Source organism: Limulus polyphemus, unplaced genomic scaffold (assembly GCF_000517525.1).
Source record: "Limulus polyphemus unplaced genomic scaffold, Limulus_polyphemus-2.1.2 Scaffold1804, whole genome shotgun sequence".
NCBI lineage: Eukaryota > Metazoa > Arthropoda > Merostomata > Xiphosura > Limulidae > Limulus > Limulus polyphemus.
The window spans coordinates 135,354-150,089 of NW_013667414.1; the positions used below are offsets into that span (position 1 = coordinate 135,354).

General features: G+C 37.6%; 1 protein-coding gene across 1 annotated transcript; it reads right to left on the reverse strand.

The window, feature by feature from the left end:
• Positions 1 to 1,681: 1,681 nt before the first annotated feature.
• Positions 1,682 to 2,458, reverse strand: LOC106464990 (C-reactive protein 1.4-like). The gene has a single exon (XM_013925180.1). The coding sequence runs from the start codon at positions 2,456 to 2,458 to the stop codon at positions 1,682 to 1,684; it is 777 nt and encodes a 258-aa protein (XP_013780634.1).
• Positions 2,459 to 14,736: the final 12,278 nt, after the last annotated feature.

The window sequence follows — 14,736 nt, forward strand, 5'->3', positions numbered from 1 at the left end:
GGCAACTCTAGTCTTTTTTTAGGCGCCCTCTATTTTAGTATATAAACCCGGCAAATTAAGCGGAGATATAATTTGCAGAAAGACAGATAATTGAGTCAAGCGAGCGGTAGTGACCGTAGGTATAGTGCATGAATGGTTGTGAATTATAGCGTGTGTTTAAGTTAAAGTGACTGTGGAAATTCTGTGTATTACAAAGTTGTATTGAGAAAGAATAAACTAGTTTTATTTAAGAAAAGACTTGTATCGCTGAAGTTCCTCGGGAAGAATTTATACCGGAAATTAACAAACGACCAGAGACGTAACACTATGTTTTGACGTGTTGCTCTGCATCAAAAGCGCTGATTGGTTTTGAAACCAAAGTTCACATACCCAACTGTTTTTTTTTTTGTTTAAAATCAATAATCATCCATAAGTTAACATAATAAACATTCTAAAAACATTCAAATATTTCAACCCACTGTAAATGTTTACCAGTAGAAAGTGGTTGTAAAGATTTTGAAGTTATAAAAGCGATTTCAGTATTGATTATTAGCAATACTGGCGACTGGAGGATCATACCAACATCATTCTGCTTGGTAGTTATGTAACTGTTCTGATTACTAGAGTGACCAGAGACACTTTTATGGTCAACTACTGTCGTGATTGTTTAAAGATATGTAAATAAAATAATTACTGCAATACATATTAAGAGTAAAAAAACATATTTTTTTATTCTTAATAACGTAACAGAAGGTGCCTGAAAAACATTACTCCAAGACATGTTGAATGATGTACAAGTTAGTTGTACAATGTGTGGTATTATTTGAAATGGTAAAATAACGCTGCCTCAGTTGTATATACCTTCATTATTGATTGTTATTATAATAATTTATTAGACGCACTTTTCTAATTTTAAGTGTGTTTAAGTTAAAGTGACTGTGGAAATTCCGTGTATTGCAAAGTTGTATTGAGAAAGAATAAACTAGTTTTATTTAAGAAAGGACTTGTATCACTGAAGTTTCTCGGAAAGAATTTATACCGGAAATTGACAAACGACCAGAGACGTAACAATACTTAAAAGGTTAAACATTCTCTCTTTCTTTCTTTCTCTCTACATGTGTATATATATTTTTTCATTTAGAGGAAATATAATTGATATAACGTGGTTAAAAAGGTACTTTACATACTTATTAGGAGATAACACAATTTAAAGCTGCTTCAAAACTTAAAAAGTATAATCAAAATCAGTTTACTGATTAGATACCTGAAATCGGGAAAGAACAATATAATACCGGTACTTCAAAACCAATGTTCAAAGTATCTCTTTATCTGTTTCGATAATACCGGTACTTCAAAACCAATGTTCAAAGTATCTCTTTGTCTGTTTCGATAATACCGGTACTTTATGAATATGTATTACATTACTCTGTTTTGTTCTTTACTACACGAAGATGTTTAATCATATAGGACTGAGAGATAGTAGGATGATTATAAACAATTATTATGGTGTAACTCATACATTATTGGAAAGTGCTTACATCTTACTGAAAGAGTGTTGGAAAATGTGAAGTCATATTTTAATACAATTCACTATTTTTAAAGACAATATGCATGTTTATTAGTGCTTTGTTAATACATTAGAAGACAAATGACCCAGAAACTCACACGTGCCATCTGCTATTGTCCAGAGAAGTTTGTGAATTTAACGGCAAACATTTGTGCCAGAAATAACGCCACCATCGTAACCGACAAACCCATGATTCATCCAATCTATAATATCTCCTCGGATTTCTTGTTCTTCATAGTTATAGGATCGGTCAACCTCACAACTCAGGCACGTACTGATCCTGAAAATCTGTTCGGTGTCGAGGATCTCAGAAAACATCTGGACTTCGGTGTACTCGCCATCAAAAGATTGGTCAAGTGTAAATCCTCCACCAGGAAACGTTTGTTCTTGTCCCAGGGAAATGGTGCCACCAAGTTGTATCATCTTACCTTTCGCAAAGTCTGTCATAGTTACCTCGCACGGGTCTTTGTCCGGGTCAACGACGATCATGGCAAAACCGTCCACAGAACGCCACGCGTAGCATACGCGGTGCCAGTCACCCAACGAAAACGTCGGGCACACGATGGCAAACTTGTGGGAAACGTCGTTAATGAACATTCCGACTGAGGGATGGCCGTCATCTGTGCTCTCTAAAAATGTCAGCAGTTCGTTGTGGAATCGCTGAGTAGCATAGGAGAAGGGGTATTCGGTACTGGATACCAAGCTCGACACCTTCAGCCACATACACAGGGTAAACTCTGTCAAGTTTCTGTTTATACCATTCTCACGTATAAACCTAGGAAATCTAGTAGAAGTGGAGCCGAAAATTTCAAATTTGTACATTGGCTGGCCTCTCCTGGCGGCATCAGCAAAGGTACTTGTCCAAACAATTACTAAAGTTGTAGCAAACACGTAAAATAGTTGGACCCTCATGACGGCAGAGACAAGAAGTGAACAGACCAATCTGACACGAACGACTTTTATACTCCTGCCGATCTAAAGTATCATGGTAAACACGTGGAGAAAACACCTGGTGCACACGACTGGTGTGTCGATTTCATCTGTGTAACATAATCTTCTGTCTGTCTGTTCACAATGGGTTGTATGTTTTAATTGTTTGTCACTGGTTAATAAACATCAGATAATTTAGAGCTGGGCTAGCAAGTTAAAATTAGACAAGTGCGTCTAATAAATTATTATAATAACAATCAATAATGAAGGTATATACAGTGTTGTTTTACCATTTCAAATAATACCACACATTGTACAACTAACTTGTACATCATTCAATATGTCTTGGAGTAATGGTTTTCAGGCACCTTCTGTTACGTTATTAAGAAAAAAATATGTTTTTTTACTCTTAATATGTATTGCAGTAATTATTTTATTTACATATCTTTAAACAATCACGACAGTAGTTGACCATAAAAGTGTCTCTGGTCACTCTAGTAATCAGAACAGTTACATAACTACCAAGCAGAATGATGTTGGTATAATCATCCAGTCACCAGTATTGCTAATAATCATTACTGAAATCGCTTTTATAACTTCAAAATTTTTACAATCACTTTCTACTGGTAAACATTTACAATGGGTTGAAATATTTGAATGTTTTTAGATTGTTTATTATGTTAACTTATGGATGATTATTGATTTTAAAAACAAACCAGTTGGATATGTGAACTTTGGGTTTCAAAACCAATCAGCGTTTTTGATGCAGTCCAACACGTCAAAACATAGATTAAAGGAAAACGTAACGCAGCTGTGCCTCATAGCTATCAGGACTTATTCCATCTGGTAGTAAACCTACATTTACCTCAGCAGATCAAAAACACCATATGTGTTAGTTTATCAACATAAGAGAATTTTCAATCTCAAATCTAGTTAATAATGAAACATACCTTATATAATATTCATAATATTGTTACGACAGCGGAATTCACGTGACTCTGCTAACACGTAATGAGTATCTAGAACGTTCGTGAAGACTCTAGTGTTTACCTGACGCCCTCTATTTCGTATATATAAACCGGCGAGAAGTGAAAAGGTAGATAATTGAATTGCAGACAGGCAGAGATAGAGACGGACAATTGAGTCAAGCGCGGTAGGAAGTAAAGTGCGTGAATCGTTCGTTGTGAATTATAGTGTGTGTTTAAGTTAAAGTGACTGGGGAAATTAAGTGTATTACAAAGTTAAATTCAGAAAGAATAAACTAGTTTTATTTAAGAAAGGACTTGTATCGCTGAAGTTTGTCGGAAAGAATTTCTACGAAAAATTAACAAACGAACACAGACGTAACAATATTATACAATACACAATATTGCATAACACACGCACATGTATATATATATGTATATATAATGTTGCATAATATTATACACATAAAATATTACTTAATATAATACTCATATATATATATAATATCCAAATGTTTGTCTGAATGGTTGGTTAATCGTATAAAAATAATTATATATCACCATGCTTGTTTTCCAGAATACATTACGCAAAAATTATTCATTCTTTGCAATTCCTGAAATTTCATATCAATATCAACATCGATTCGTTAGTCTTCATGTCTGTTGAGTGATCAATCTGAGAGATTAAGAAACTTATTAAGAACAAACATTTTTGTTTTTGTGAAGGAATTTCGGGGAAAAAAACTAGTCTTCCGCTGTCGACTGATTGAATGAAATATCGATAAGAGCATGAACATGTTTAAGTATATATTTATTGTTTGGTTTATTTAATTTTTTCATGTCGGTATTATATACATGCTTGATTTTATTGCCCCATGTCGAATAAATTGATTTGAATTGAGCTGACTATATGCCCTTTAACATTTCTTATAGCAACTACAACTATAAAATAAAACGCTCATTTGGGTAGCAGTCTTTTCTTGCGCTCAGTAAAATGACAAGAAATGGTGGCATCCAGTGAAACAAATCTTGCATCTTCTCAGCGAACCTGAGCACTCTATGGTGCTGGATGCATCGAAACCCGAAAACAAATACAATATAATTTTCCTTATTGAAATAACACATGGAATGGCAAAATATGGTTCTAAATGGCTCACTAGACAATCATATTGAATATACAATCTGATCTAAGGCATTGGGTTGACTGCACATTTTGTATTTATTCATCACTATTTTTAGGAAAATTACCACTGAATTATTTTAACGGGTATCTACTAGTGTTATATAATAAATAATGTTGTGTACTATTATTTATTGCTTAATATTGCGTTTTGCTAGATGCTCATCAACTTCCAAAATACAACAGTCTATCAAAATGGTTTGAAAATTAATTTTTATTTAACAAAATACCAACTTTCTCAAGTCACGTATTGACTATAAACTAAGACATTTTAGCACTCTTTAAGCTCTATATATAAAGTCTGTTTACATCATATAATATTTCCAACTAGCTGGATACCCGTCCCCTAGACTGAAATTATGTAAATTCATGATTAATGAAAGGTTATCTTAGGACATGAAAAGTTGATTCCTTTATATGTAAAAGAAAACTGATCAAAACTGCAAAACTCAAAATGCAAAACTGAAAATTTGTGTGCATTTCTCCATGAACCTCCATATCACTTTTGGTGAAGATCCACCTACACCCTGCTAAGTAGCTGCATAGAGAGACAACAGATAGCAGTATTATATGGTTACATATAGTGACCTGATGTGTCACATAAAACTACAGTTATGGTTGCATACTGTGACCTGATATGCCACATAAACCTACATCTATGGTTATATACAGTGACATGATGTGTCACATAAAATTACAGGTATGGTTTCATACAGTGACATGATGTGCAACATAAAACTACATATATGTTTACGTATATTGACCTGATGTGTCACATAAAACCACAGTTATGGTTGCATATAGTGACCTGATGTGTCACATTAAACTACATGTATGGTTACATATAGTGGCCTGATGTGTCACAAAATTACAGGTATGGTTGCATACAGTGACATGATGTGCCACATATCAGGTTGACTACAAATTATTAGTACAACACAACATTTTGCACTCGTAACTGATAATACAAGTGCCAGATATTACATTCATTTGCTAGTTTGTTCTGAGTGCATTTTACTTTGCTATACATGAAGTAGTACCCAAACTAGGATTGAACCCTTCAGTTGCTCGTCCAAAAGATCTTGATTGGTCATGAGTGATGTACATCCAAATTTAAAATTGTCACTGCCAGTAGAGATTATCAAGACTGATTCTACAAATATTTTCCCTAGTGCATCGGGTTTATGATCTGAATATTCAATGAGTGGGCTTTTACATGCTGCTGAACTGAGCAGTGCCATAAACAAAGTTGTCCTCTGGTATCATTATTTTCACACATGCAATCATAATCATTCGTTAGCTAGTTCAGTGATGAATGTTCATATCAAATAGTGAACTCTCTACCTACAAGTAGTGGTAATAATATTTAACAAATACTACAAACTACATTTTTCTTTGTTGTACAGTATCAACGTTCAGGGGCAGGTAACATATGACTTATATAGGTGGTTACATACTCCATGCCAGCCTGTACTTGTGAAAAAACAAAGCCAACTCTACCATCACTGGCATCTGTATTCAGAATGAGTGGCAACCTTGACAAGGGTAAGCCAGTGTTGGTGCTTTGAGTATAAGACTGCATCATTATCCACATTCCATTCGTCATATAAAGTTCATGCCAACCTTAGTCAGTAGAGAAATTAACTATAAACCATTTATAATACAATGCAAAACCTAGAGAGCTATGGATTTCTCGTTTACTAAAAGCTAGTACTTGAACCACTGCAATTTTCACAGTATGAGTGGACTAATGTGATCTATGCAGGATGAGTGGAACATTCCATCTCTAATAACTGTATGACTGGGAAACTCCATTTCCGCGTGCGTGAGCATGCAGGTTTTCGGTTTCATTTACAACTCTGCATCCTTGATATGCTAGAATACTATTCTCATATTCTCATCTATTGCTTGAAATGTGCATCCAAAGACGATTATGCCATCCACATAGATGAGACCTCTTTATCAAAGCACATCTTTCAGTGAAAGCTACATCAAACTCTTGAAAGTGGTAGGTACCTTACGAGACTGAATAGCATGATGCCGAATATAGTGTCCATCCCAAGTGCTTAAAGCAGTTTTGGGTCTACTTTGATTGTCCAGTTTGACTTTACACTTACCAGTGCATATGAAAGACAGACTTGAAACTGAAACTGGGGAAGTGTTATTAATGTGAACGGAAGTGGAATTTATTACAATATAAAGAGAGGTAGAGCTTTGATTAACTTATCTGAGATAACCATGGTGAGAGATTGGCTTTGACCTATGATAAAGCAAGAATTCTACGGTTTATTTGGTTTATTTACATCATAATACTAATGATTTCGGGACAGATCCTGGATAACAATATGCATGGAGTAAAGAACGTGAGCATGCATTCTAATCTTTTGAAGCTTGCTTTAGCGAATGCTAAAGTTTTGGCCTTTTCCAATCAGGACTGTGAATATATTCTGGACTTTAGGAGCAGTTGTAATGGAGTCGGAATTGCGCTATTTCAGTTGTAGGATGGAGTGGAACATATTATTACATAAGCTAGTCGTACACTCACTTCTCTCAAATGCACATGTTGTATGCTGAAGGAAGAGCTGCTCACTGTGGCTAACTTCATAAAGCACTTTAGCTACTACTTGTATGGTAGGAAGTTCACTGTAAGGGATGAACATTCTTTACTGAAGTGGTTATTAAGCCTTTAAAATCTGATTGGGATGATATAACATCGGATACCAACATTGCAAGAATATTATTTTGCAACAGTTCATTGTCCAGACCTGCAAAACGAAAACATGGATGGACTGTTTCACCAAACAGTGAGAACTTGACCATTTTTCAAATATTCTAATCCTGTACACCATGTGGGAGTTGAAGCCACTGCTATTTCAGCCATAGTAAAGACCAACCACAAAGTGGACAACTCCACTGAAGGATGTATACCAAAGTTAACACCTCAGGAGCTCCAGGATGAGAAACTGAAGGACACTGACCTGGTGTGGGCTCTAAATGTGTAAGGCCAGCCAACACTAGAATAGAAGTGTAGCACAAATGCACATAACCTGTGGCACCTGTATGAGCAGTTATAAGTACAAGAATGTGTGTTGTATGTGCTGTGAAAATGTTGTAGCTAGCACTTCTTTGAGTTCTACAGCAAGAAATAGTCCAGCCTTTGCATGATACAAGGACTGGAGAGCACCGAGGTATAAACTACACTTGTGATAAGTTTAACAATGCTTCTTCTGGCTGCAAGTTAGTCAGGATGCTCAGTGCTGTTGTGAAGACTGTATGGTGTGTGTCCTCTCCTAGAGAAAACACAAGCTGAGACAAGGTTAACTCCAAGAGGGAAACATTATGTCTCCTTGGCAGAGGATATCTCTGGCCATCACAGGCCTATCCATTGGTCGATACACTAGTACAAACCATTACGTGTGTGTTATCTGAGAACTGGATTGCACAACTCTGAGAAATAGAATAAATCCACATGGGCCAGGGAGCCAACTTTAACAGCCAACTGTTTGCTGAGTTGTGTAATGTGTTAGGTGTGGTGAATACTTGTACTTTACCTTATCACCCCCAAGCCTGATGGTTTGACAGAACATGTAATACAAACTAGCCAAGTCTTCTGATCCCGACATACTCCACTAGGACAAACACTTGTCATATATAATGATGAAATATACAGCAGTGGAACTGGGATTGCTGCAACCAGTTATTTGCCAAACCTTCTCATTTTTGAATGTGATATCACTCCTTGTGTACGTGATGCATGTTCCTCCACCATGTAGGAAAGTTCCTTCAGTGTCTTAAAATCAATGGTGATCAACACACAACAATTCGCGAATAACAACTTGAGAAGACAGAATGATGATAGAAGAAGTGCTATGATTGAAAGGTGAAAGAACTGATGTTCCAACAAGGTGATTGGGTAGGGTTGTAATACGTACCACCTGCATGAAAGCTATTTGGATCCAGCTGTTACTCTTACAAGTTGGTTCTTTAATGCATGAGTTACACAACTATAAATCCATGTGGAACAGATTTATAAGCTGCATCCTCATCTCATAGAAAATCCCTTGGTGCTTTGGCTTCACCATTAATCTGAAGAGGAAATCTATGAGTGAAAGGTGGAAGAGAACACTATCTTGAGTCATTTTGACTCTCCTGGTGAGGGTGCTTATTTAGTGACTTTCAATAAAACATATGAAGAGTCACTGGAACAACCAGCATAACCAGCTCTGACCGATAAAAGAATTGCTAATGTCAGCCTCATTATCTATATTGATGGAATTGATCATCAAAACTAAGATGGTCAGGTAGTTGGAATACTTTCGAAGCACTGAATTGTAACGCAAAATACCATGTATCTCCTACACCAAATGGTTGCTGCTTGAACATCAAAGCTATGATAATTATTAAGTCGAGCACCAAATGGTTGAGGGGAAGTAGTGTTTTTGCTTTCTTAGGATTGTGATGTGATGTAATTACTACATCATAGAATTGTTACTCAATTATCAACAATTAAGACAGTCACATGATTGAAAAATCATTGACTGAAAGGACTTTATGGCTCCATTCTTTCCGAGGCATAGAGTGAACTTGCTGATGCGCAATGTTACCTGATGTTTCGAGAAACTCATTATGGAAATCTAGTTGAGTGGTTAGAACTCATTGGAGTTTATCCCCCAGTGCCCACTAGATTTTTCAAGAATCGACAAGAGAGTCCAGCATTTTTTTTCTGAGTGCAGATTGCAGTATAGTGGTAACAGGACGAATCGTATTAAATAAACATTTCATTCATAAGTCTAGGTTTGTTTGAATCTTATTATTTATTTCGTGAAGACTGAAATAAAAATGAGTTGAGTATGATGTCATCTGGATGAAAATATCATCGTTATCAAGCCTAGTTTTAGCAGGTAACATGAATTTTACTGAAGCCGTTCATGTAGTAGCTGAAGACAAGCTATACAAATTACTAGAGTTTTTGATGAAGCATAATGGCAGCACATGTATATAGCAATATGTGTATGTAATCAAGCAAACGTGTGTCGAACACACATGTGTTAAAAACATTACACATGCTGAGGAGAGTAACATCCCTGTGACTAGAAACACAACAAAGGCAATGCCCGGTGTGACTATAGAGGACCCTAGTTTTCAGGCCACCCAACAGCCATCATTATTACCAACCCTGATACTACCACAAGAGGAGGTTAAGTCTGAGAAATGACAGGACCTAGTGACCTGTCTCATTGAAAAATGCACAATCACCACTAGAAGATGGACCACTACATCCTGATGCTAAAGAGGAGTTTTCCAGCATAAGGTGTGCCCTGAGGTACGCCCAAGTGCCAAGGAGACAAAGTAGGGTGGAATCCAGCAAAGTTGTGAAGTCAATGGAGATAAAGTCCCAGGAAATAGCATTGCAGATGAGTCATATAACTTGTCCAGCAGTTCTGCCACCAATGAGGCAACCTCTACTTCAAGGGCTGGACTAGGTAAACACTGTAGGACATATGCCATGAAATTGAGCGAGGAATAGCAATCATGAGACCTCGGGAGATGTCCCAGAAGAGGCCTAGGTTGAAACTTTAAGCCAGTTCATCAAAGGGAATTATAAAACAGTCCAAGTTAGAGTAGGTTCCGGTGTTCAAGCACCATTTGTCAGGTGATGGAAGCCAAAGGGATGGAGGTCTAGATTTTCTACAACTGTGGAAAGGATCATCTGAGGCGAAGAGCCACTCCTCCATCAAGATACGAGGAGGAGGTCTGGCATTAGTGGAACAGGCAGCCAAAGCTGAGAGAAATCTGGTGAAGGTCGAAGCCAATCTCAAGATGTCTATGTCCATGAATCAAAAGATAATGGAGATGCTGTGAATACTGCTGGTGGGGCTAAGGTGGACAAAATGTGAACAACAGAGGGCCTAACAGCCTCCTTCTTTTCAATTTCAGTATTATTATTATTTTGTTTCATGTGTATATGAAGCACAATTTTTTGTGCCTTAGCTCTGCTCTTTTATGCATGCAAATGTTTATGATAGAAAATGAATTTAAAAGTTTTTGTGCATATAGTTTATATTTGTATGTTTATTGCACCACTATTCATTTGTGCACACAAAGCATGACTAGTTTACTTATATTTTATTGTTGGATCTTTTTCTATTTTCATAGTAAATTATTATGTAAAGCTCTATTTATAGCACTATATAGTTATTATTGTTATTTTATTCATTGTTTTATAAAGTGACTGTCTCTTTGTGATTTTCGTTCCTGAGGATGTAATAAGATTGAATTTAATTTATATATATATATAGTTTTCTTTGTGTTCAAACATGTAAGGAACTCTTGTTTTGTGTTTTGTTATTCAAGTCTTAAATTATGTGAATCTTTGTTAAAGGGTTATTTCATGCAGAAATTGTAATTCGTTGTTAAAGGTTTATATCATATCTAAGTCGTGTAAGTGTTTATAGTAATAAAGTAAACTAACATGCGCCTTTACTATGTGACGAGAATAAAGGTGATTAGTTTAAAGTTAAATTCCATTTATGGCTTGAGGACAAGCCTGAAAGAGAGAAAAAAGAAAAAATGCGATATGCAGGTATTTCATGTGTATTCTTCTTTGTTTAGAGTTATATAAATTTTAAACATTTTTGATTATTTAGTTTCTGCACTGTATTGACGAACACACGTGGTGCATAGTGACATTAAGATTACCTTGTTCTAGCTGCTTTACTTCATTGTTTTCTATAGTAGTGTTACGACAGAAGAAGTCACGTGACGCTGGTAACGGTAATGAGTTTCTAGAAGGATCATGAAGGCTCGAGTATTTGCTAGACGCCCTCTATTTTTGTATATATAAGCCCGGCAAATAAAGCAGGGAGAGAAGTGACGGCATAGAAAATTGCAGAGAGACAGATATCGAGACAGATAATTGAGTCAAGTAAACGGTAGTGACCATAAGTAAAGTGCGTGATTCGTTGTGAATTATAGCGTGTGTTTAAGTTAAAGCGACTGTGGAGATTAAGTGTATTGCAAAGTTGTATTGAGAAAGAACAAACTAGTTTTATTTTAAAAAGGACATGTATCGCTGAAGTTCCTCGGGAAAAATTTATACCAGAAATTAACAAACGACCAGATACGTAACAAACTGGTGTCAGAATTAGGATGGAAAAGAAAAAGAAGATGGAAACGAGAAGTGGCAAATAAAACTACAGCTTAGCATATTTGATTGCAGCAATACAAGAACAGCAAAAGAAACAAGAAGAACGAGAAAATAAACAAAAAGAGAGATTACAGCAGTGGTTGGAAGAGAAACAAAAGAAACAAGAAGAACGAGAAAAAAACAAGAAGAGAGACAGCAGCAGTGGCAAGAAAACCTGCAACAGTGACAGCTCGAACAGCAAAATAAACAAGAGAGACTACAGCAGTTGTTGGAGGAAAAAGAAAAGAAACAAGAAGAGGGATTACAGCAGTGGCAACTGGAACAAGAAAGGAAACAGGAAGAAAGTATCCAACACTTGCGGGAAAGTCAGCAGCAACTACAGGAAAGTCAACAACAGTGGCAAGAAGTACAAAGGGAAAACATCAGTAAATTTCAAAGCGAATTCAATACATTAAAGGATGATTTACTGTCTTTTACACAAGGAGGATATATTACCCATCGCTCTAATTAGCCTCAGACAACGGGAAACCCCTTCCAGACACCGCAACTAAACCCTAATGCAGACAACTTCCGTCCTGTCAGAAGTCACATTCCAGACATGAGTGTCACCAATAGGGGTGATCTATTACGAAGGAAGCCACAGGAATTTGATGGGAAGGCACAGTGGGAAGCATATAGAGCATAATTTGAGCTCCTGGCAGAGATGAATGGGTGGACAGAGGAGCAGAAAGCAGTGTACCTAGCAATGAGCTTGAAGGGACAACCACTGGAAATACTTGGACAGTTGTCAGCAGATGACGGGCACAACTATAGAGTACTGGTAGCAGCTCTAGAACTCAGGTATGGAACCCAAAATCAGTCTGAAGTCTACATGGCTAAGTTTAGAACTAGAGTCCATGCTAAAAGGGAGAGCCTGCAAGAGCTGGCACAAGACTTGAAAAGTATGACACACAAGGTCTACCCAACTGCGCCACCCTATGTTCTCAAGCTGTTGCTGAGGGATCAGTTTGTAGACGACTTGGACAGTCCACAACTGAAGATACAAGTGAAGCAAGCACACCACTCTACTATACAAGATGCAATGGCTAGAGCTCTTCAATTTGAATCCTACGTTAAGTCCATCACAGAAGTACCAAGGTCGGTAGAGTTATCAGGATTCAAGGCCAGAAAAGGGCAGCTTTCAGAGAAGTTTGAGGGATTTTGCTGGCACTGTAACAAACCTGGGCACAAGAGAGCTCAATGCTGGAAACTTCAACACAGGGAAGATGCCACATCAAGAAAGGCTGCTACCCAGAAAGGTTGTTGGAACTGTGGAGAGCTAGGACATATGAGGAGCCAGTGTAAGAAGAATACTACCAATAAGTCAGCTTCGGGGAAACCAGTAGTAGTTCGTGTTGAGGAACGCCTACGAACTCCCACCATGAAAGTCCCAACAGCTATGTGTAAAATAGCAAACACACATAGTGTCTACGTGACAGGAAAGCTGGGTGGCCAAGGGTGCAACTTTGTCATAGATTCTGTATCTCAGCAAACCCTTGTGAGCATCAAGGTGTTAGATCACGAAGGAGTACCAGAAGCCATACAGAAGCTTTGTGGTGTGACTGGACCTTCTGCAATGTTGTGGGGACCAGTGTGGGTAACTATTAAGCTGATGGGCTTAAAGGACAGACACAAAGTATACTTGGCTGACATTGAAGACCCATGCATAGTAGGGTTGGACTAGTTACTACCGAGGAAGTGTGTAATTAATTTTGATAAAATGGCGTTTGGGAACAATAAAGGCCAAATTCCAATAAGTGTTAAAAGAGACGTTGAACTAACCAGGTGTCATCAAGCTGAAGTCAAAGTGACCGAAGGAGTTGATGATGGTGAAGTGGAACCAGGTATAGATATTAAATCAGAGCAGGAGAAAGACCAAGATTTGAAGCCAATGATTGATTTTCTACAAGCAAGTGTTTTGTGTCCTGCTTGGGAGAAGTTGTCTAGCTTAAGCCCTGTGACAAAGAACTGTTGGGCACAATGGGACCAGTTGAATCTTGAAGATGGTATTCTTTTCTGGTAATGGGAAACTGCAGGTAGGAAGGTGACGACGTGGCAAACACTTATACCGAGAAAGTTACAGGAAGTTGTGCTGCATCAATCCCATGATAGTTTAACAGGATGACATCTCGGAGTTAAGAAGACATTGAGTCACCTACTACAGCTATTTTACTGGATAGGTATGAGGCAAGATGTGGACAAAGGGTGTAGGATATGCAGTACATGTGCGAAAAGAGGACCCAAGCATAATGGACGTGCTCCAATGAAGTTATATCAAGGTGGTGCACCAATGGAAAGAGTGGCCATTGACATTGCTGGTCCTTTGCCCCAAACTCGGGCTGGAAACAAGTACATTCGTGTGGTGATGGATTATTTCACCAAGTGGCCTGAGGCATATGCAATACCAAATCAGGAAGCTACAACTGTAGCTTCGGCTATTAGTGACTTCTTCTTCAGATTTAGTATGCTGTACGAACTGCATTCGGATCAAGGCCATAACTTTGAATGAGCTGTGTTCCATGAATACTGCAAGTTTTTGGCATACGAAAGACCAAAACAACGCCACTTCACCCACAGTCTGATGGGATGATAGAAAAGTACAACTGGACACTTGGACACGAATTGGCAATGTTTTGTAATAGTCGCCAAGATGACTGGAATGTCTTACTCTCTCCACTGTTGATGATCTATAGAACAGCAGAGCATGAAGCCACTGCATACACTCCAGCAAAGCTGATGTTTGGTCGGGAACTTCGGTTGCCAGTGGATCTGATAACAGGACGCCCACCTTACGAAGAGTTTCCTGAAAATGTGTTAGAGTTCGTGAAAGTGTTATCCGAAAGGATTGATGATATTCACCATCAAGTGCGTTCTAACTTGAAAACGTCTGCTGATTCCATGAAGCTATGTTATGATAAGAAATCTACTG

Coding starts and splice junctions, on each gene's coding strand:
- LOC106464990 (XM_013925180.1), bottom strand. CDS start 2,458: ATGAGGGTCCAACTATTTTACGTGTTTGCTACAACTTTAGTAATTGTT.